At 53.1% G+C, this 23,627-nt stretch overlaps 1 protein-coding gene across 13 annotated transcripts in view; it reads right to left on the reverse strand.

The window, feature by feature from the left end:
- DNMT3A (DNA methyltransferase 3 alpha) overlaps positions 1 to 23,627 on the reverse strand; it is a 105,662-nt gene that overhangs the window by 14,572 nt on the left and 67,463 nt on the right. For 10 of the 13 annotated variants that reach the window (XR_006343419.1, XR_006343418.1, XM_043917341.1 and 7 more), the window contains 10 exons: positions 5,094 to 5,309; positions 4,708 to 4,866; positions 4,180 to 4,287; positions 3,805 to 3,961; positions 3,332 to 3,481; positions 3,165 to 3,209; positions 2,110 to 2,189; positions 1,512 to 1,624; positions 1,182 to 1,365; positions 847 to 931 (listed from right to left, as the gene is read on the reverse strand). Coding sequence is in view for 11 of the 13 variants with exons in the window: in XM_043917341.1 (XP_043773276.1) it covers positions 847 to 931; positions 1,182 to 1,365; positions 1,512 to 1,624; positions 2,110 to 2,189; positions 3,165 to 3,209; positions 3,332 to 3,481; positions 3,805 to 3,961; positions 4,180 to 4,287; positions 4,708 to 4,866; positions 5,094 to 5,309 (1,297 nt within the window). In the remaining 2 variants the exon portion in view is untranslated. Of the gene's footprint in view, positions 1 to 846; positions 932 to 1,181; positions 1,366 to 1,511; positions 1,625 to 2,109; positions 2,190 to 3,164; positions 3,210 to 3,331; positions 3,482 to 3,804; positions 3,962 to 4,179; positions 4,288 to 4,707; positions 4,867 to 5,093; positions 5,310 to 6,103; positions 6,191 to 8,591; positions 8,607 to 8,859; positions 8,988 to 23,627 lie in introns of those variants that run through there. The other 3 variants (XM_043917345.1, XM_043917346.1, XM_043917347.1) reach the window with 3 other exon arrangements.

Raw genomic sequence — 23,627 nt, forward strand, 5'->3', positions numbered from 1 at the left:
AGTTCTGAGGAGGACTGTTCTTTCCTAAAGATGGAACAGCCTCAGCCTGGGGGCAGGGCAGAGGGGTGGTTGTCAAGACTCAGGTTAAGAACCATATGAAATTAAAACCTGGCTACACAGTTAATGGGTTAAGTATACAAAGACGCATGTATGAGAATGCTTGTTACAGCACTGCCCAGAAGAATCAGGAAAAAAGTAAACCATCCAATAGGGGTTTATTAAATTATGGTACTTTCACTCCACGGAATCACATGTAGCATTTACAAACAACATAGTCCTATATTGGTTGATGTGAAAAACTACTCATAACACTATAAATGAAATGGCAAGTTATAACACTATGCATTTTAATATCTACATATGATTATATAAACATACAAGCCCAGAAAAAATCTAAAATCTAAAAATGTAAAAGGACATATACCAAAACACTAATTATAGGATTATGGGCAATTTAAATATTCTTTAGACTCTTTTGTTTACAGTTTGTTTTTCACTGTGACTTATAATCAAAGCACAACAGGACTGCCTATGTTTTTACTTTGGTCGCCAAGTCTGTCCTTTGAGGTTTTGTGAAAATCTTCAATAATCTCTGACCAGCGACACCTCCATTTTCTGCTGAAGAGCCCCCTAGCCCTGCCTCCCTGCCCATTTAAGGGAATGCCCACTGAACATGCTGGCTTACCACTTATTTTCAACTTCTCATTGAACACAAGAGTTTCCTCCTTAGGCTAATATTTTAACAGCTGTAATATTAACTGTCACCCTGTTTTGCCAGAGTGACATACACAGAGTCCCCCGAGCTCAGCGCCCATGTCCTAGGACCAAGATGCCAACCACTCTCACCTGTAGCGATTCCATCGAATAGAGACAGCACCCGGATGGGCTTCCTCTTCTCAGCTGGGACAGGTGGGTAAACCTTCGGAGGGTCCTAGCAGCCAGCACAACAGGCCAGGTGAGCATCCAGGAATGTACCGCAGACCCACACCTGGGGCAGGCCTCTCTGCCGATTGTGAGCACTTAGGCCCTCCGGACCCCCACACCCCTGGCTGGCAGCACAGGCATGGCTACACGGTGCTCAGGACCTCAATCCAGTGCTCTCGCTTTGGCAGAGTCTGCCCTCTGGCTCTGGCAGGTGGGGGTTGAAAAGAGCTGCCCTCCACCCAGCACCCAGCACTCACGAATTCCTGGTCATGGTTGTTGGCGAAGAACATCTGGAGCCGAGACGGCCAGTCGTCCCGCCGCCGCAGCAGCCCATAGGTACCCTTGTGCCCACACATGTAGCAGTTCCAGGGGTCTTCCTTGATGGCTGCCTGCGCAGCCCCTGGCCCCACCAAGAGATCCACACACTCCACGCAAAAGCACCTGGAAGGAAGCAAGGGGAGCGGAGGGGACGCTCACCCCCAGGCCAGGATGGAGCGTGGCTGTGCCTGCAGCGCTGGGCAGGATGGGCGGCGAAAGTCCAGGTGCCAGGCAAGGAGGAGTGCACCGCCTTCGGGGCAGGGCCTCACCTGCAGCAATTGTTGTTCCCACACATGAGCACCTCGCGCCCCCCGCAGCAGATGGTGCAGTAGGACTGATAGCCGTCATCATCGTACTGGTACGCGCATTCCAGGAAGCAGTTCTAGGGAGCAGTGTGGAGGCTCAGAGACCAACGGGCAGGGCACCACCCAGGCCAGTCAGTGCAAAGACAGGCGGTAAACCCAGCCTCCGGGCTCTCCCCTTGGAACCTCGATACAGCCCTAGAGACACAACCCTGCCACCCATCTAGTCAGGGTTCCGCCCGGACCACACATCTGGGAAGGGGACGCTGTGGGGAGAGGCACCCTAACCCTAACTCAACGACCTGTCCTGCCCCCACTTCACACTAGTGACTGTGACATTGTGAGCCCGCATCTGGGGACGAGAACCAGGCCTTAGAGTGGAGGCAAGGATCTCTCATAGGAAAAGCAACAGCAGGTCAGACACTTGAACCCCCAGGGTCCATTTTATCAGGACTCTGCATCAAGAGCAAACCTGAGTCACCCTTATAGCTACCACACGTGCTACAGCCCAGAGGCCAGGAGGTGTGGTCAGCCCAGGGCCTCGTCTCTGCTGGGTGTGCCCTACCTTGCAGTTTTGGCACATTCCTCCGATGAAGAGAGGGTGTTCCAAGGTGACGTTGAGGCTCCCACAAGAGATGCAGATGTCTGGGAACAGCGGAGGCAGAGTGTCACTGAAGGGCCCCCCTCCCGCCTGGGGCCCAAGCCTGGCTCCAGAAGAGCTGTGTCTAGTGGCGTGCTGGAGTGTCAGCCAGAAAAGGTGGCAGGAAGGCATCTAGGAGGGGTCCCATGGAACAGGGAGGCCATGCGGCCCCACCCCAGAAGCCTACTCATCTCCCAGAGCAGCACCGCCGCCTTCCAGGAAAAGCACGATATGAGGACAAGAGCCTGCCTGCGAGAACAGGCCGGACCCTGGGTCACTCTGGAGATGTCCCTGAGCAGCCAGTCCTCAGGGCCTGGGCCCCTGCTCCCATTCATCCCAGCCCTGAGGTCCCCGAGCTGGACACACCATCACTTGGCAAAGGGAGACAAGACCTGGGAGGCACTAATGACCATCAGAGGAGAGAAGGTGGAGAAAAGGTAAAAGGGCCAAGCTCAAATCCAGGCTTCCCCGGTGGCTTAGGTGTAAAGAATCCGCCTGCAATGCAGGAGATGCAGGTTCAATCCCTGGGTCGGGAAGATCCCCTGGAGGAGGTCACGGCAACCACTCCAGTATTCTTGCCTGGAGAATCCCATGGACAGAGGAGCCTGGCAGGCTACAGTCCAGGGGTTTGCGAAGAGTCGGACGCGACTGAAGCAACTTGAGCCTGCATGCAAGTCCAAGAGAGGGCACCTTTCTCTGACCCACAACCCTAATGACCAGCCCCTACCACTGACAGGGAAGACTGTGGCACCAGGAAGGCAGGTGTGTGTCGAGCAGGCTGGAGGCGGTGGAAGGCACGGGACAGGGCCATCTCTAAGTACCCCTGGCCCACGACAGCAGCCGTTCCCTGGCACCTTACTGCTCTGTGCCGGCCACCACCTGTGGGCCTCATGTCCACACGAAGGGCCCGCATGCCTAGCCCATGGACAACAAATAACTGACTTCCCAGAGTCAACACCCAGCAGCCCCTCACGACTCACCCTCGATGTTCCGGCACTTCTGCCGTACCTCGTACACCAGTCGCTCTGGGAGGGGAGGAGAGCGTGTCATTAGAGGGGCCCTCGAGGGCCACACCCACCCCTCTGAATGCTGGCCTCACCCCACCACGCCCTCCAGAGGCCACTCCCTCCAGAACCAGGCCCACTACCTCTTGTGCGTTCATCAATAATCTCCTTGACCTTAGGCTTCTCCGTTGTGCTCTTTCGGGGCTTTTTGGCTGGTGGGGGCGGTGCATAGGCAGCTGCCTCGGGTTCAACCCACATGTCTGTGTAAACTTCTTTGTAGGGGTTCTTCTCCTCTGGATCAGGGAAGCAGGTGAGGAGACCACGGTTACCGCTGACAAGGAACCCCAGCTCCCTCCCCTGCACATCTGCCTACAACAACAAGGGGGTGCAGCCCGGTCCCTAACTTGTTCCTACTCCCAACTCTCTGGGGCCTGCAAGCCAATGGGGAACAGGTCATTCAGAGTCCCAGAGCAGCCCTATCCCTACCCTGACCCCAGGGAGACGGGGACAGTAGCATTCCCAAGGGCTACTGTGATGGGAGAGAGACCTTGTAGGCCCCCCCTCAAGCATGGCTCCCCCAGCCCAGGCATGGAGTTGCTGGTGCACCTGCATGTACCTTCTGGGGGCTCCAGGCCCTTGGGGCCAGAGGGCTGGAACCCTCCCAGGGCCCACTCGATCATCTGTTTGTTCTGCACCTCCACAGCCTTGGCAGTGTCGCTCTCGTCGCTGTCATGGCACATTGGAAACAGCTTCCCTGCTCGGCTGCTGGCCACCTGGGGGCAACACGTGTGGGGGAGGCTGTCAGGAGAGTAGCGAAGGTGGGCTCAGCCAAGAGGCAGGAAAAGGTGCAGAAAGGGGGCGAGTGAGGAGAGGAGGCCAAAGGGCCTCACAGGTGGACCCTCTGCCCAAGCCTAACCCTGGGCTCCAGCCCCCAGATGGAGCCCACCCCCCGCACCCCACCCGCCCCTGAGCCCCTTGGAGGAGCACTGACCTGCAGGACCTCGTAGATGGCCTTGCGGTACATGGGCTGCTTGTTGTAGGTGGCCTGGTGGAAAGCACTGCAGAAGGAGCTCAGCGGCATCAGCTTCTCCACGCACACCTGGAGGCACAACCCGCCTCATTTGCACCTCTTCCCAAGCTCATCGAGCACCCACCACATGCCTGGCATGGTGGGGCGGGGAGGGGGCATTAAGACCCGCCTCTGCCCTCGGGAGGACTGGATGCACCCATAAGTAGTCACAGAATGCAAAGGAAGAGTCCAGCCCCAGATGTGGGGAGGACCTGATGCAGGTGGAACGGCATTTGGGGTAAAGGGTTCCTGGAAAGCAGCTGAACTCTCCAAGTATGACCTCATTACCTCTGAGGATTCTTCCAACCACACATTCGCAGAGTGGGGATGAACACAGCTCCCTCTCCTATGATCCCATTCCAACCACACCCCCAGCCCAAACCAGAGACCCTGGGACCAAGACCCCTTCCCATCCCCACCCCCCAGGCCACCACCGAACCCCCAACTCACCACTGAGAACTTGCCGTCTCCAAACCACATGACCCAACGAGTGCCTTCCGCTGCTCGGCTCCGGCCCGTCATCCACCAAGACACAATGCGGCCTGGCCACCAGGAGAAGCCCCGCAGTTTCCCCCACACCAGCTCCCCAATGCCAAAGCCCCGGCCGTCCTGGAGCCCCAAGGAGCAGAAGTCATTACAGGGTGGTCACAAGGCCCTGCCACCCTGCTTCCCCCCACAGCACCCCCAGCCCTGGACGTCTGAGGGTCACGACAGCCGGGAGGGAGCTCCATCGGAATGGACAGAGCAAGACTGGAGAGACCAAAAGACGTGGGGTCAGGTAGAGAGAGCAGGACAGGAGGAGCCGGACGAGGCGGGTGAAGAAGCCAGCGGCTCACCTCGTACTCCGGTTCATCGTCAGCTGCTTTGGTGGCGTTCTTGTCCCCGGCATCAGCCCCCACAGGCTCAGGCGTGGTGGCCACCGTGGGGGACGCAGGGTCGGTAGGCTGCTGCACGGCGGGAGGACTGGCCTCCTCCACCTTCTGAGACTCAGTGGACCCCTGGTTTTCTTCAACAGCATTCATTACTGCAATCACCTTGGCTTTCTTCTCAGCCTGGGGAAACAAGGAACAGAAGTTACCCTGATCTGATACTCAAAGGGCACTTCTCAATCTCTCCGTGGTCTGGAGATCATGACAGAAGGTTAGGGGCTGGAGACAGGAGTTTCCTCATCAACTCAACCGGCTCGCCGTTGAAAACAGAAAGATTTGCAGTTGAGAGGTGAACTCAATCACTTGGCTCAACTCCAGCCTTCTCTTCTGCCTCTTAGGAAATCTTCCTCCCTCAACTAATCTTCCTCAATGGTCAGCATCATCAATTGCCCACCCTCTGATATGCATCAATTATATGCAGAGACTATTCCGTTTAGATACCAATCATGCACCTAAGATTAGGCACAGACCTTGGCTCCATCCTTTCTTATCTTACTCCCCAGTCGAGAAACAGATCCTCTTGTCCTTTTCTCCAGTTTTCCTGGGCAGTCGACCCCTTCTATTCCTGGTCTTGGCTTCCACACAATTCTAGTTTTGCTGTGATGTCTAACAATGAAATCACTATTTTGTGTTCAGAGTGCTCGGTTCTTTTCCCATCTGCTCAACCACCACCACAAGACCCAGAAGAGCTTGCCTGCTCTCCTGCTCACACGCCATCCTGGAGTTCTCAAGATTATATCTAACATACTTGGTCATCAGATTCTATGCCTTCTTTCTACGTCACCTTTCAGATCCATCAATGTATTCATTCTTTCAACAGTTATTTAGGGAGTCCACAGTACAGCCAGGCATCCTCTCTGCCATCCCACTGACAAACGCAAGGATTCGCCCAACCCGAACAGCCTCCATCCTTTCACTGTTTCATGCTCCTCTTTCAGACTGTGACCCGCAGGCCCATTCGTTCTCAAAACCTGCTCCAGGATTCCCATCACCCTTGTTTAGTCACTAAGTCGTGTCCGACTCTTTGCGACCTCATGGATTGTAGCCCACGAGAATTGTCTCTCCATGGGATTTCCCAGGCAAGAATGATGGAGTGGGGGTGCCATTTCCTTCTCCAGGGGGATCTTCCCAACCCAGGGATCGAACCCACGTCTCTTGCATCTCCTGCATTGGCAGGAGGGTTCTTTAAAACTGAGCCACCAGGGAAGCCCTCCCATCACCCTACAGAGGATGAAATACCTGACAGTTAGCTGAGGGGCATTCCACCTAACCTCACCCCAACTATCGAATCTAGGACACGTGGCCTTCAAACTTCAAGGCTCGGCCCCCATTTTCACCACAGCAGATTCAAGGGAGAAAAAAATCCCATCATCAAAATAACACTTTCCCTGAGAGTTCAGAGCTGTGAATACAAACCAATCCTCAAGATTACCTGGAGAACAAGACCTCCAAGTTGGAAGTCACACAGTTTACATTCCTGTCTTAGCCTTGCTACTAATTAATAGCTGACTTGGAGCAATCCCTTAAGTTGCTCCACCTAAAAAAGGAGTTTGAACTGACGGATTGCTGTTAACCTTTTCTAACTGGTTTAAGAATATGATTTATGCATGTACCAGGAGTTCTAAGGACTCTCTGAAGCCTGTCCATGGACCCCCAGGTCCCCAGTTAAGAACAGCTCAAGGGTCTACTGTCTCTTAGATGCATTTTATTTTGTTCTATCTGCAAGTCTTTGCCTCCCAGCCACAAACCAAACCTGCTTCTTACAGCAATTCCTAAAACCTGAGGGTGGAAGTCCTAGTTCTTTCTCTAACTCAAATTCTACAGTGGGATAAAGCATCCTTTGCCCCCAAAGCACCAACAGCTGGAAGAATGAGCCCTTGGAGATCAGGGGGCGGGAGAATGCAGGGTTACCGCTCCTCCCTCCCCAGCCCCACTCTCACCTGGGGACTCTGCCCCACCCCAGCCTAAATCAATTATCTACCTCCTCCTCCCCTACAGGAAGCTGTGTCTAGATGTGCACTCAACTCCTGAAGGGAGAGGATTGTCAGCTGCAGCAGCACTATCCCAGTACCAGATGTGCTCAGATACAAGTGTGCCTCGCCGTCTCTGCTCCCTTCCCTCCACCGCGCAGGCCTCTGTGAACCTCAGGTGCTGTCTTGGATGACCCAAGGCCCCAGTTTCCAGGGGTGACGGCCCCCTCAGCCAGAACAAAGAGTGCAGATGGAAGAGGATCTACAGCCAGCAGCACTGGGGGGGCACGCCAGGCACCCCCCTCCACCTCCCCTAGTCTAGAAGGGAGTCGTGCCTGCCACCACCCTCCTGACTCCCCCTCAGCCCCTTTGTCTCTCTTTTCACCCCCTCCAAAGCAAGTGCCTGAACATTCTTCTTCACCCACAACTTCCCCCAGCTTGTCAAAGGATGCTGCTGATGGCTGTTAAGCGCCCCCAACCCAGTAGGTGCAGGAGAACATGCATCCAGCATGGTCTGGCAGGCAGAGGAGGAGGAAGGGGCCTCCAACAGGACCTGGCCAGCAGGAGTGGGGGAAGGAGGAAGAGGGGGGTGGGTTAGCAGCAGGAGGCAAGAGGAAAGGGGAAGAAGGGGCGAGAGGGTGGCTGGGTGGGGGAGGGGCTCATTAGAATAGACTTGCCTAGGGCAGTGCGAGAGGGCTGGGCTTCCACGTTCGTGCCAACCCTCCTCCCCGGGCAGACAATAGGAGAAATAAGGGTTAATTAACTCTGGGCTTGGGCTTTGGGGCTTACAGCTCCTACACACCTCCCCACCACCTCAGTTCAGAAGGTCCCAGGCCAGAGTAGCCCAGAGTGGGCAGGATGGAAGACACCACCGCAGCTCCACTACAGGCGGCCCGGGAGGCCACTTGGCCTGGAGTTTGTTCGGCCTGGAGAGCCACTGGCAACTCCACTCTGGTGGAGGCAAGGCCTCCCCATCCAGTCCCATGTCTTCGGGCAGCTGTCCCGCCTCCACCTCCCTCCGGACTCAGGCTGCTTCCCATGCCAAAGGTCAGAGGTCTAGGGACCCAGGTGGATACCCGCTGGGGCAGCAGACCCGGGGCTGTTCCCGGTGCCTCTGCCATCCCAGGCCGGCATAAGGCCACCCCACAGCCCCGTGTCAGGGTCGCACTGCTCCCTCCCACTCCGACACCACTTCTTTCTGGTGGCCTGACGGCGGCTCCCAGGAACACACAGGAGAGGGGATCATCCCTCCTGGGAGTTCACAAGGTTGGCACGGCCTGAGGACAGCGTGGTCCATTAGCCAGGAACACAGGTCAGCCAGGAAAGGCCAACAACCCATCTGCCAGCCAGCTCAGCAAAACCGCTGCCTTCAGCCCAACTCCACGGGACGGAGTCTGCCCCCCAGCCTTTGCTGACCACTGCTCCAGGCTCAGGCCAGGGCTGCTCTTCCTGGCCCCGGAGCCGCCAGGTCCCACCTGAGAGCAGGGAGGAGTGGGGCTTGGGGTTCCTGAGCAGAGAGTGGGTGGGACGGCAGTAACTCAGCATCTCCAGAACTCAGGCCAGGCAGGGCAGCCAGCTCCCGCTGGCCGGGGAGGCAGACTTGACTCTTCTCAACCCAGAGGGCTGCAGGCCCAGAGATCCTCCCACCGGCCCCTGCCGCCTCCCCGCCCCCAGTTTCCCCAGGGCTCCGTCCAGGAACCTACCCATAAGGCCAGGTGCAGCCCCTCGGTGGTCCAGCTCAGGTGTGAGCCCCGGCCCTGAAGCTCTGTAAGTAGCTGCCCGTCTGGGGGGAGGGGAAGGGGGCGATGGGGCTGGGGGGCGGAGGGGGCCAGAGAGAGGGGGAGGGGGGAGGTGGGGGGGAGGGATTGAACATTTTCTTTGTCTAGAACTCCAGGTCACGTGGGCCCCGCTGGAGTGCCTGGTTGGCTGCGAGCGGGCCGGGGGAGGGGGCCGGCTCTCAGACGCTGGCAGTGGGCCAGCCCCTCTCCTCCGGTCCGAGGGGCGCGGGCCGGCGCTGGGGCCTGGGGGCGCGGCTGGGCCTCCGCCCATTCCTGGGGCCCCGCCCAGGCCAGGCTGGAGGCGGTGTCCGCCCCATCCCACCGCGCGGCCTTCCCTGCCCCCGCCCCCCCGCCCCGACTCGGCCCGAACCGGGCGCGGAGCTGGGGGCGAGGCCGGGAGCCCGCGGACAGCGCGGGGAGGGAAGGACGGGGGTCGGGAGAGAAGGGGCTGCGCTCCAGCTGCGGAGGTAAGCTGCGAGCGCCCCGACAACCGGGAGCGCAGACGAAAGGAAAGAGGAGCTTTCGGACCGTCTGGGACAGCCAGGAGAAAGTTGTTAAAAGTGAGTCTCTCCGCAGCGCAACCAAAAAGAAAAAAGGAAAAGGTTACAAATGAGCGGAGAGCCCCAGGAAGCTGTAGGAAAATTCAAAGCACACAGAGGGACAGAAAGCGCCCACACAAAACCGGGAGCGCTCCAGAACGAAAACTGGGGTTGAGGGGGTGGAGAAGGCGGGGGGGGGGGGGGGGGGGGGGTCTTCTCTTCACACTGCCAGTGGATAGAGCTGTGCCTTAGCGTGGTGTGAGGAGTTCAGGCTTAGAAAAATCACTTCCTGGCCAAGTCCTTGGGTCCCCTGGGTCATTCTGGGTCTGCCTTCGATGTCTCATTTTTCCTGTTTGCAAGGTGCAGGGTTGGGGGTGGGGTGGGGAGAAGGAGTTCAAAAGTATAGCAACACCTTTATTCCCAGCACTAACATCTGCAGCTCAAGACTCCACTCCTCCTCTGGAGCCTCCAGGTGGAGCCTCCAGTTACACCTTCAACCATTTCTGCTCCCTCCTCCTGAGCAGAGGCCCCTCCCCCCCAGGGAGAATATATACATATATATATATACACACACACACACACACACACTCTCTCTCTCCACACCCGGCCCCCACCCCCAGCAACCCAGAAGCAGAGTCTGTTGGCCCTGCCTTCAAAGAGCTAACCAATTCAACTAGACTTGGGGTAACTGGAAAAGGTCATTGAAAAGCGTCTCTAAATAGAACTATACCACCAATACCAAGTCCAATGGGCCAGGATGGCTTGGAAGCCAACCAAAAACAAGTAGTATGAGTGATAAATGAGGTTAATGAGATCAATGTGGAGCAGAGACTGAACCTGTAGGATGAATCAGATCTGGAATGAGGCTGGCCAGGTAGGAAATAAGAGATGTTAGGCTGGAAAGGGAGGAAAACCCTTGCCACCTCCACCTCCCATCCCTTCAATACAACTAAAGTGAAAGTGCAGAGAAGAGATGTCAGTGGATATATCCTATTGCACTGAAGAATGACCGCAGGTTTTCTGACATGACGAGGTGAATGGGTATTTTGTAAAGATTAGCATGGTTTCAGTTTGCAAGATGAACTAAAAGGCAGAGCAGGGGAACTGAGGGTAAGTGTCCCAGCAGGAAATGGCTGTGTGGCTGGCTGCACTGCTGATAGATCAGGACTGGAGTTCTGGTTCTGTCCCTGTGACCTTGAACAAGCCACTTAACTCCAAGAAGTCTTTTTTCACTTGCAAAACAGGAGTGATGACGTCTGCCCTCCCAGGCTGGGGATACCAGCATCTCAAGGAGATAATGCCCCCAGGTGCCTGGCTTTCAGCCACAGTGGGAACAAACCAGCTGGAACAGGTGCTGGTATAATGAGGTCAAAAGATGTTCTGTGAGGAGAACCCACCATCCTTGCCCGGGTTCAGCACCCTCCTGGGGGCCATCAGAGAACAAGAAGGCTCTGAAGAGGGAAGAGGACCCCACATCAGAGAGCCTTCTCCACAGAACACCCAGGGAGTACAAACGTCCTCCCAGCCCTGAGACCCAGAACCTCTACAGCAAAGAGGAGCCCTTCCACAAAACAAAGGCCCTAGTCTGCCCTTAGCGTCTTTCAAGCCAATCAAGGTACCTGCTTGGTACAGTTTCCATGAGTTTATACCTCTTGCCTGCTCTCACCCTTTGAGGAATGTAATAGGACTTGCTTGGCTTCTCTCACTCATGCCTCCCCGGCATCCAGGCCCTGTTAACAGGCCACTTTAGACCTCACCCCAGGCATCCTCTCAAAATGAAGTTTCTGATCTGGCTTGGCCAGCTCTTTAAAAACACTATCTCACCTATGACATCTCTTTTTCCATTGTTACGTGGCTAAACATTTAGACTCTACACTCCGTGGTCTTGGTCTTCAGTAAGTAATGACACCTGTTTACGCAACCAGGACTCAAAAGTGTCAGAACGGATCAGCACCATCAGTTTCGCTTTCCCTTGGCCCACTCAAAAAGTGGCTTCTCCCTCCAGCTGCCAAACTTCCTTATTCTCATTCTCTAAAATTAAGCTCAAATTGGGGGGGAGGGGCAAGAAAAACTAGGGAATTAAGAGGTAGAAACTATTTAACATAAACTATAAGGATATACAGCACGAGGAATATAGTTACTATTTTATAATAACTGTGTGTGTGTGAGTCACTCAGTCATGTGCAACTCTGCGACCCCATGGACTACAGCCCGCCAGGTTCCTCTGTCCATGGAATTCTCCAGGCCAAGAATACTGGAGTGGGTAGCCATTCCCTTCGTCCAGGGGAATCTTCCCAACCCAGTGATTAAATCAGGTCTCCTGCATTGCAGGAGGATTCTTTACTGTCTGAGCCACCAGGGAAGCCCAAGAATACTAGAGTGGGTAACCTATCCCTTCTCCAGTGGATCTTCCCGACCCAGGAATCGAACCGGGGTCTCCTGCATTGCAGGCGGATTCTTTACCAGCTGAGTTACCAAGGAACCCCATAATAACTATAAATGGAGTATAATCTTTAAAAATTGTGAATTGCTATGTTGTACCCCGAAACATAATATTGTAAATCAACTATACCTCAATAAAATATTGGGCTTAGTAAAATTAAGCCCATCGCTTCTCGGCCTTTTGGCTAAGATCGAGTGTAAAATTAAGCCCAAATCTTGCCTCTTCCACATAGCTCCCAACTTAAGCAAAAGGAAGCTCAACTCAAAGCTGTCCTCTTCTTACAGCACCACCAATCTCCTGTAGCTATACCAATGGGAAAGGTTCCCCTTTTTTATACAGTGAGTCACTCAGACTGAGATCTGTGTCTAACTTGTACTTGGTGGGCACAGAGACCTCAAAGCAGAAGAGATCCCAAGATTAGGCTAAGAAGTGACTTTAGCCAAAGGTCAGGAAAAAACTAGGTCAGCCTTCTAGGATCCTCAGGTCATATATGTTCTCGACCTTCCAAAGTAACCCTCCCAGGGTGGTTACTGGGATAGGTCTTTTGATTAAGATAAAGATAGTCAATCTAAAATAGCAGAGCCATGTAAAATGAGCCAGGTTCTTAGACGTATTCTAAAAGTATGTTCAAAGGAGGAACCCCTGGATGAAAAGAAGATCTGGTGGATGTCAAGAGCCTAAAAGAAGCGTTGGAGAGGAAGTATCCAGCATGGTCCAAAAGAGAGGGCAACCTGAAAGAGAGGGCATATTTCCTGTTTGGCAGGCAGATCCAACAGGCCTGATGAGAATACCTCTTAAGGGCACCTGACTCAGCACTGATCCTGTGTTCATCAAGCAAACTTCTAACTTTAATTACATTTTCCAGTGACTCTGATACCGGTAAGTTGCCAGATAAAATGGGGACAAGCACTTGGATGGATCTGTGTTGGAAGGACAAGTCCTATTATAAATCTGTAAGCTGAACATCCGGGTGTGGGCCTCACCCCTGTCTTTGGGAGCAGGAATGTAGGGAGCGCTGTGAAGCTGACTTTCCAGCTTGTGGAGCGGAGATGAGATGCTAAGTCGTGATCCTCCACCCAGGAGCAGCAGCTCCCACGGGCGCAAGTGGGAATGCCTGACTGATTTTAACTTGAAGTTCAGCGTTCTGAGGCATGCTTTGTCATAAAATCCAGTGCTGGTGGGAGGTGGGGAGGTTCTGTGGCGTCCATTGAACAGGACATTTTAGCACCTGAGTCCCTGAACTCAAAAGTGGAGGGGCCAGGGTCCCTGGGAAGCCATCTGCAAAGCCACATTTTGGAAGACACTGTGTATTTCTTGACACACAAACATTCCCACTGCCCCCATGACAAATGAGAACTTATCTAGATAAGAACCACAAGGTCAAGATGGATGTCTCTTCCAATCCTGCCCTTCCACCTATAGCTCAGAAGCCTCCATGCTACACAGTAGACCTCTGACCACCTGCTGATTACAGCCTGCACTCCTTGCATGGCACTTAAGGCCCCCACCATCTGCAGCCCTTACCTCACACAGCCTACACTTGGCCCACCCACTTGCTGTTTCCCAAATTTGCCCTTTCCCTGCCTCCATGCCTTTGTTCATGCCTTTCCTTGCTCCTCCACTTCACCTTCCACCAGTCAAAAGCCTACCTTTCCTTCTCAGCCCAATTCACCAGCTACCTCCACCATGAAGGTTTCTGTAGACCTGAATTGGCCAGTGAGAGCGCCACTGGCTGCACAAAGCCATTTAAATTCATTGAAATTAGATAAAAATGAAAATTCAGTTCCTCAGTTGCACTAGCCACATCCCAAGTGTTCAAGAGCCCATGTGGCGAGGGGGGCTACTGTAGCGGAGGGCACAGATTTTAGAACATTTCTGTCATTGCAGAACATTCTCCTGGACAGTGCTGCTCTGGCCCCTCACCCTTATCGTCCCCCACCCAAAAGTTACCTTGTCCCACCTCCTCCCCCATACTCCCAGAGCACTTTGTAATCCTCTCCTAGCACCTGCTGATCTTTGCTTGGACTAAGGTGTACTCCTCTTTCCTCTCCACAAGATTAAAAATTCCTAGAGGGCAGGGCCTGGCTCTCAGGTTCACATGGAAGCAGTGTGGACCAGAGCCTCTTGCACACTGTAGAGGATTAAAGCAGTGTTTGCTGAACGGAATCCAACACTGTCTCCAGAGCCTCATCCGGAGTCTACTGACCAAGTTCCTAGATGGGGGCAAATACTTTCCACAGCAAAGTTACGATAGGTGCTTACGAGGTCTGGGTCCACGGCTCCCAAAAGAGGCCGGGAATCTTTGTTTTCCTGCTCCCCTGCCATCCACATGGAGGTTGCAAGCAAATGACCAGGACTGGGCTGCTGGCAGGGAAGCTAAAAATAGCCACAGAGCCAACAGCAAGGAGTTAGCAGGACTTGTTGCTAGGGAGACCAGTCACAGAGAGAGCAACCAAGCGGGGAGAAAGCGTCAGACCTGCACCCAGAGAGCAGAGGCCACAGTGGGGCGGGGGGCGGGGGACGACTCAAAGTTGACAGGGGTCCAAGGCTCCCACCTAGAGATGGTTCTGCCTTCTGGCAGCTCCTGACTAATATACTAAGTGGGGCAAATGTTCCCCCTGTCCCTCAGTAACCCATCTCCATGGAAACCACCATTGCTGGGGTGAAGTACCAGCCCCTGGAAGGGAGGCCTCTGCCTGGAGCTGGTTGTTATGGCAACCTCCCCCCCACCCCCCAATCCTCTCTCTCCTGGCTTCTCCTGTGGGGAAAAGGTGGGGGCCTGGTCTTGGCTTAGCCAGTGTGACTAGGAAACACCGGCTTCCTGACAAGAGTGACCTAACGATAGGCTCTTCGGAAGCTCTGGGGACCCCAGAAAGGCCAGTCAGTCCTCAGCACAAGGCAGAGCTTCCTTTCCTTCCTGTGGGGGCCTCACAGGTCACCTTGACAGGAGAATCTCAAACTTTGTTTGTATCAGGATCACCCAAGGAGGTTTTTAAAAATACAGATTCCTAGGCCCACCTATGGCGATGAGCTGGCTTGGGGTAGAGCCCAGGAATCTATTTAAACCCCCTCCCCCTAAGTGATTCTGCTTCTAGCCAGGTGTGGAGATCACTGACGGCCCTGGCAGTTACAAATGAGGAAACTGAGGCCTTCAGGAGACCGAGCCCACCCAAAGGGTCAAAAACTGAGGAGGGGGAGGTAGAAGGAGGGGAGTCGCCCCCTCTCCTGGGCCTGTCTCTCTTGCTCCCCCTTCAAACCAGAACATGCTGATGTCTGATATTGGACTGTGACTTAAAACTGAGCATCTCCGCAAACTGTCCCCTGTGGCAGAAAGTGGAGGGCAGCGGAGCTGGGCAGTCTGGCCCCCAGTGTTCAGAGTGGTGGTGGCCCAGGCAGACGACCTGGACTGAAAGAGGAAATCCATCCTCCTTCGGAAGGAAACCAAAAGGGTCACCATGGAAACTGCAGTGTGCTGGCCTGGTTGGGCTTGGTGCCATCCCCAAACCTGGGCCCAAGAGAGGCTCATCTTTAGGCAAAGGCCATGGGGCAGGGGCAGCCCACCCCCTCACAACCCCTCACCCCTGCCGGTCTAGTCTACTTTCAGAACTGTAATGAGGCTGTGGTTTATCCAGGAGCCAACCTCTGAGCCTGCCTGAATCACACCAAAACCCTAGGATCCAGCAGCAGCACCCACACCAGTTGGGGCACGGGGGGTGGAGGGGTGGGGGGGTGGGGGTGGGGCTTGGCTTGGCTTGGGGGGAAGGGGGGCGGAGCCAGTGCAGGAGCTGGCCTCCCTCCTGTTACTCCTCACAGCCTAATTGTGTGCCCAGGACCCACCGCACATGAAGCCACAGCCCTCATTCAAGACAGCATGCAATTAGATGGTAAATTATGTGGTAGAGATGCTTTCTCCATGTGCTAAAGGAAATCTGAGGCGGCCGGGATCAGTCAAGGCAGGAAGACTCGAGGGTGGATGAGAGACGGTAAACCGGGACAGGGCCCAGCCTCCCAGGTTTCTCAGATGGGCAGATCTTTGGGGGCATCTGCAATTGCGTTAGCTTCCCAACGAGATGCACAAGCACAGCTGTAGGCACACCTGTTAGGGAGGTGAGCCGCCGAGGGCCTCCTGCCTGTTCTATGTTCCACTGCTGACAGACATTCTGATCCAGAGTAAAATGCAGGGTCTGGGAGCCACCTCCTCGCTGACCCTTCACGTCTCCATCTCTTCTGCCTCTCTCCCTGGTTCTCCCATCCCTTCTTTGCTGGCTCCCCCGTCCCTTCCCAGTCGTTACATGCTTGGAAGTCTCAACTCACCAGACCTGCCAGCAGCTCCCGAAGCCTCAACTGCAGCCTCCTTCCTCCCCTCGCCCATCTGCCCCCTCTTTCCCGACAGCTCCAGGTCTGCTCCTTAAGAGGAAGGCTTCTCCACAAACCCGACTCTCCCACCCCATCACTTCCAGGCCCTAACCGGGAGCTGCGGGGTGAGCACGACCCTGCCTGTGAGCCAAGTGCAGGCTGTGGGCAGGGAGCAAGGGTGGGGGCAGCGGTGCTGCAGATGCCCAGGTTTCATCTGCCCCTTGCCAGGAAACAGAACAGAAGGGGCAAGATGGGAGCAGAGGATCACAGCTGATGACAAAGCTTTTGGTAAGTGCCTAGCTTCTTTGGATCTTAGTTTCTTAATCAGTCTGAGGGGACCACAGATATCTGCTGAGTATTACAGGTAAGGCCAAAGGAAGTCAGGAGGCCATATCGTGTAAGAGGTTTGGAAAGAACCTTTTGACAAGTTAGCTTGACCACGTACAGTCACTTTGCTCTAGAAACTAGACTCTGGGGAGACTTGTTAATTTTATACCTGGGGGGTGTGGGTCCAAAGGATTCAGGTAAACCTGAACCGCCAGGGTTGCTTTCTCCTTCCCTCCCCCACCCCAGGCTCCAAGGGTCAAAGGGAGGGACCTCAGGGACCACCATTCAGATTCAGGCATGCAGACCCTCTCAAGTTTCAGGGTCCAAAGAGAAGACCCAGGAGGAGCCCAGCGGACAAGCCTTGGGGTAAACCCGTTGCTGAAAACACTAGGAACGCCTACCATCTCCATCCCAAAGGAAACATTTGAATTCCTGCACCAAGTCCTTTCCGGTCTTCGCCCCCCCCACCTCTGTTGGGAAACAGTTCTGTAGCTGTGCCGGCCTTAAGAGCCCATACTTCTTTCTCAGCTCAGTGTTCAGTCTGAGTTTCACGCCCTTAGAATCACCCGGAGAGCTTTAGGAGCGATCTGGGCCTGGGCCCAGAACTAAATTCCAAGTGTACTGAATCCAGGGTGGCGGGACCAGACAGCAGTGGTTAAAGCAAACTCCCAGGTAATGCGAATGTGCAGGGAGACCCCGTGAGGGTGACAGGGTGGCGGTGGTTGTTCAGTTGCTAAGGTGTGCCCGACTCTGCAACTCTATGGACTGCAACATGCCAGGCTTCCCTGTCCTTCACTATCAGGGTGGTGGGTGACACAATAAATGCATCTTTGGAGAAATCTCTTCTGTGTCAGGTGGCTTCCAGGTTTACTCAAGTGGTAAAGAATCTGCCTGCAATGCAGGAGACCTGGATTCGATCCCAGCTTGGGAAGATCCCCTGGAGAAGGACGTGGCAACCCACTCCAGTATTCTTGCCTGGAGAATTCCATGCACAGAGGAGCCTGGCAGGCTACAGTCCATGAGGTCGCAAAGAGTCGGATGCGACTGAGCAAGTAACACTATTCACTACACTTTGTCCGGTTTGGTTTACTTCTGATCATCTGAAGCTGTGTGGTTCTCAAACTTGCACAAGCCCCAGAACCATGGGCATCTGACTAGAAAATCAGATTTCCCAGGAATCACACCAGAGTCTCTGCCTCATAGCTCCAGAATGTGTGTGTATTAGTCACTCAGTTCTAACCCGTCAGGTCTCCGTAGCCATCCGGGTCCTCCCCCTCTCCCATGCCAACTACACACTGTGAGCAAATTTTACTGTTTTTCTGACTTGCCATCCCTTAATAACAACCCTTCACAAATGCTCTATGACTCTTTAGTTAAGAAATAATGGGCAGTATATTGTTAATTTTTCACTTTCAACTCAGATTAAGCAAAAGTAGGAATAAAAAAGTGCAATCTCCTGTTTTTGCGAATCTAGGTACTGTTTAAAAGGCAACTCTTTTAAAAGGCTCCACAGACAGGTGAAAAGGGGGCCTTTAGTGGTCCTTCAGTTGTTCTGGAACTCCTGCCAGCTGGTTGCTTCCAGAAGCCCCAGGTAGGTGAGCTGACCTTTGCTACCCTGGTCCTCCCAATGCAGGGTTCCTCCCTCCCCGCTCACCAACCTGCACTTACCCTCCTAGTGGATGACTCCTGAGTGCCTGCTAAACCCCTCCCCATTGTCAGCCACCCTGCTGGCTTCTCAAAAGCAGCTTGTCCAAAACCTAACTTAAAAGTCCACTCCTGGGACTTCCTGGTGGTCCAGCAGTTACGAATCCGCCTTCCAGTGCAGGGGACGTGGGTTTGATCCCTGTGGCTCATGCCAACTAGGCCTGCCCGCCACAACTACTGAGCCTGCATGCCGCAACGAAAAATCCCACATGCCGCAACTAAGATCTGGCACAGCCAAACAAATAAAATTTACTCTTCCTAAGAGAGTCTCTTCATGACTTTAGGGTAGGCAGAGAACTCAGAGTTATCACACACACACACTCCAATAAAAGAAGAATTTGGTTAACTCGACTTTGTTCAAATAAAAAGCTTCTGACCATCAAAAAACATCCTTAAGAAAACAGAAAGCCCATACCACCTTCCTGCTCCTAACCTGCTCTTCCTCCCTAGTTGAGGATTTCCTAGCTCATATAATGACCGCTTACCCCAGCCCCCAAATACCAGCCCAGTTTCTCCCTTCCCTCCAACCAGAGGCAAACTGTATCAGTTCTATCAAGTCTGCCTCCAACCAGAGGCAAACTGTATCAGTTCTATCAAGTCTGCCTCCCACTGCCTGGCCCCTTCCTCAAAATCAGATGAAACACCCTCCTAATTGGTCCTTCTTCTAACCTTGGGTCCCCTTGCATTGCAGCCAGGGTTACCTTCCCAAAATACACATCCGGTTCTCTAACATTCCAGCTCCCTCCTGCACAGGGAAGCCCACGTTTCTCACTATGACAGGGAGGCTGGTGACAATCTGACCATCTCCCTTTGCAGTTTTATCTCTTCTTACACTTCCTTGCCGACTCCCACACCTAGTTACCAGCTCTCACGCTGTTCCCTGACCAACCCAGAAGCTTCATGCCTCTTTGTCTTTTCCCTCAGTGGTTCTTTTTCCTGAAACACCTTCCTTATTTATCCTTATTGGAATTCTCAAAGGACACCTCCTCCAGGGAACCTTCCAGGAGTTCCCCTAGAAGTTTTCTCGCCCTCCTCTGTGCTCACCAGACTCTTGGTGGCAGAAGCACGGGCCGAGGCCCATGCTCCATCTAATACTGTGGCACATGGTGGGCACTCCCGCCTCCTCCTCTAGACCATGTGTGCCCGGGGACAGGGACTGTGTCCACTGTCTCCTCCAGTGCCAGCATGCTGCTGCATGTATTTAGTAAATACAGACTCAAGCCCGTGTGGAGAAGGCAGTGGCAACCCACTCCAGTACTCTTGCCTGGACAATCCCATGGACAGAGGAGCCTGGTAGGCTGCAGTCCATGGGGTCGCTAAGAGTCGGACACGACTGAGCATCTTCACTTTCACTTTTCACTGTCATGCATTGGAGAAGGAAATGGCAACCCACTCCAGTGTTCTTGCCTGGAGAATCCCAGGGATGGAGGAGCCTGGTGGGCTGCCATCTATGGGGTCGCACAGAGCTGGACACGACTGAAACGACTTAGCAGCAGCAGCAAGTCCGTTTATGACATCTAGAGTACTGACTCCTTAACAGAGTCACACAGTCCAGCTGAGCCCCCGTGCTTGAGCATCCCAGGGACCTCCTTAACGAATGCTCTGATCATGAAAGCAGAGGAGAGAGAACAGCACCATTGATCTCCTCTGTTTGCCTCACAGCGAGGGCTATGAGCTTGTTTCTGAAAGCTGAAATAAAAATGCAAGAAATCTTGAGGTGCTCTAGATCCCAAACTCTTAGAGGGTTTTTTTGATCCCGCTCAGTGCCCTTCCCCCACTGTCCCTATCAGGCAAACTCCTATCCTAGTAGCAGGCCTGCAAGATGTCTCTTCTACGGCAGGCCTTCCCAGCCTCCTTGGGCAGGGCTAGTTAGCCGCTCCCATGGCCCCTTTCCTCCTATTTCTATCCTAGCTCTTACTGGGTTGCAGCACTTAACTGCCTACCACTGCCAGGGTGGGATTCTGACATTCCTTTAAATGTGTTTCTTTAGTGTCTAGAAAATGTGGGAACGTGGCAGAGACCCAGATGCATATGGAGTTTTCTGAAAGCCTGAGCACAAAGTATTTGCTCAGTCAAGGTTTGTAATTCTCAAAATGATGAAGAGTGATCATGTGACTAAAGAAGAGAAAACGAGCAGTAAGGGGCAGACCTAGCTAGGCACATGGTGACCAAAGCCAGAACAGGGATGTGCAGTTCCTGAGCTGAGGAAATGCCCCAGGAAACATGTGCCTGTTAGACAGGGGTGTATTTGCAACAGCACCTTTTTAGTGGTGGCTTCAAGCCCCTCCCTCTCCCAGGTGAGTAGCAAGCCCTATCATTTCTGACCCCGGCAGCAAACACAATAAAAGGGGTCCACCGTGAAGAGGAAAGGAAAGCTAGATTCTAGCACAAAACATGAATTTTGTGAAAGTTTTTTCTAAGCATCTTTATTAAGATGCTTTATGTGTGTGCCTCTAAAAGAAGCATATATGTGAGGTATGAGAATTCACTCAAACATTTAATTTAGGACATCCATACAAGGAGACAAAGGGAGCTACAGCTCATGACTTCAGTCCGCCTCCCCTTAAATTATGCTATTTCTGAATCTCGGGGGTCATCTGGTCTATTTGTGCCCTGCTACAAACGAGGAAACCAAAGTACAGAGAGGAGAACGACCTTCTCAAATTGATCCCGGGTAGAGGCTGTACTCAGAAACCAGGCCTCCTGAATCTCATTCCATTTACTTAATCCAATTTCACAACATCAAAACCGATCATGAGAAAAATAGCAGTTCAAGGGTGAGGGCTCAGGACCAAAGGAGTGGAGAAGGAAAGTGGGGAAGGGGTCCCCAGGGTGAAAGGGACCCAAACCTGGCAAGACCCTGCGGCCTGAAGACCTGCAGCCTCAGACCTGTAGCCAAGGTGGGGCAAGGCGGCACGGACAGAGGGCTGGGACAGTGAGCGCCCTCCAACCCCATCCTGTAGTTTCAGGGGAAGCCAAGACTGAAAACCAGGAAGACCCAGTTCTAGTGGAGTTGTTTGCGAAACAGAAGCAGCCTGCACTCTGGAGTCTGGTTTAGCCCACGGGCCTCTCCATAAGGATGTCCACGTGGCATCTACACGTGTCCTCATCTACAGGAATCTTTTAGCTTCCTAGTGGTAAAATAAGGACGAAAATTAGCTCTTATAGTAATTGTGAATAGTATACCTGTGAAATGACAAAAATAATACAATTTAGTAACAAGTCTGATGTCCTTTATTTAAGGGAAAAGAGTCCACAGACTGGGGGAGTACAGCGGCTCAGAGCTGCAAGAGCGCCTTCCCAAGGATGCTGGGCCAGCACAAGTTCCACCCACTGACAGAAGAGGCAGCCGGAACAGGAACAGGGCATGACTGGCCAGCAAGGATGGGATTTCCTTATAAGGCAGCAAGTCTTGTTTCCTAGGGGAAGGTGAACCCACTAAACTGAGCTGAAGGATTAGCAGGAGTTTCCTGTACCTGCACTGACCTAGCTTTATTTGTTATTTAAAAAAATTTTTTTGGCTGAGGCATGGCATATGGGATCTTAGTTCTCCAACTGGGGATCAAACCTCGGCCCCCTATTATGGAAGCATGGATTCCTAGTCACTGGACTAGCCATGGGCTAGGGTTTCCCAGGTGCCACAGCAGTAAAGAATCTGCCCGCCAATGCAGGAGATGCAAAACACGGGGGTTCGATCCCTGGGTCGAAAGATTCCCCTGGAGAAGCAAACCCCCTGGCTACCCACTCCACTATTCTTGCCTGGAGAATCCCATGGACAGAGGAGCCTGGCAGGCACAGTCCATGGGGTCGCAAAGAGTCAGACATAACTGAGCACATACACATGGATGGCCTAGCCCATGCACTGACCTGGGTTCAAAGTTCTGATCTGGGCCGGGCCACAGGGGTGGTCTCTATTTTGTGAATCCTGAAATACAAAGTTACTTTATCATTTCTTAGGATTGTGGCAAAAGTTAATGCTCTCGGCACTGTCCCTGAGATGAAGTGAAAGTGAAAGTCGCTCAATCATGTCTGACTCTTTGCGACTCCATGGACTGTATAGTCCATGGAATTCTCTCGGCTGGAATACTGGAGTGGGTAGCCTTTCCGTTCAGGGGATCAACCCAGGGATCAAACCCAGGTCTCCCACATTGCAGGCGGATTTTTCACCAGCTGAGCCACCTGAGATGAAGGAGGTGCTCATAAAGCTACCCCTTTGGCCTATTTCAGTTTTGGCCATGGCCACTGCTGAACCCAGTGCCTCATTACTGTTTTCTCACCACTAAAAAGCGGGGGTTGTTCTAAGCACTCTTCTGTATCCCCCCACAACCAGGTGGAGTGAACATTCCAGTGGGCGAACAGCTGGTCCACTGAAGAGACAACAGGGCATTTCTGTGATGACAGTTTCACAGCCTGTCCTAAGGGCCAGCCCTGGAACTCACTACTGATTACAGGCTGTCACAACAGTGCCTTTAAAAGGTGTTTGTTTAGCCCTTTGGTAAAGTACACTTGTCACACCTGTTCCAAACAGCATCATCTCCTTTAAGGGCAATGTTATTTCTGAGGCTATCCTGTAAGGGTTCAGGTTTTCATTAGTTTATACACTATATGGTGAATGAGCAAGGAACGTCTGCCAGTTGGAATCCCCTAAAACTGCTACCCACATACTTGGCTAATAGTTTGGTATTAGTCCTTAAATAAGGTCTACTTTACATTGCCATTTCTCACGTCTCCTGTACTAAAGTCCAGGAGATCACACTTAATTCATCTCCTTCTTCTCAAAGTGCCCGGCACAATACCCTCAACCCCCCAACACCGAAGGTGCTTGGGGATAGCTTATTAAATGGAATATAGCACAGCAGGAGATGACCCTCTGGACACTCTGAGGCTGTTCTTCCCAGGGCCGACAGGAAGCACAGTCTGTTGAGACTGCAGGGTTATAAAGCAAGAGGAAGCAACATTTGCTCAGCTCACAGAAGCAGCAGCACAAATGGCCAATAAACATATGAAAAAAATGTCCAACCTCACTTATTATCTGGGAAATGCCAATTAAAATCATAACAAGATAGTGTTTTTCCCACCCATTAGATAAGCAAAATATTGATGTTGGCACAGGTGAAAATCTCCTCATACCCTGTTTACAGGAGCCTAAGTTGGCACTGCCCTTTTTGGAGGACAATTTGGCAGACTATAAAATGCAAAATACACATTCCTTTCAACCCAGCATTTCTCTTTCTAGGTATCTATCTGAGAGAAACAGATGCACAAAGAGACATGACCAAGGATGTTCACTGCTGTGGTGCTTATGCAGTAAAATATTGTAAACC

Source organism: Cervus elaphus, chromosome 11 (genome assembly GCF_910594005.1).
Source record: "Cervus elaphus chromosome 11, mCerEla1.1, whole genome shotgun sequence".
Classification (NCBI taxonomy): Eukaryota; Metazoa; Chordata; class Mammalia; order Artiodactyla; family Cervidae; genus Cervus; species Cervus elaphus.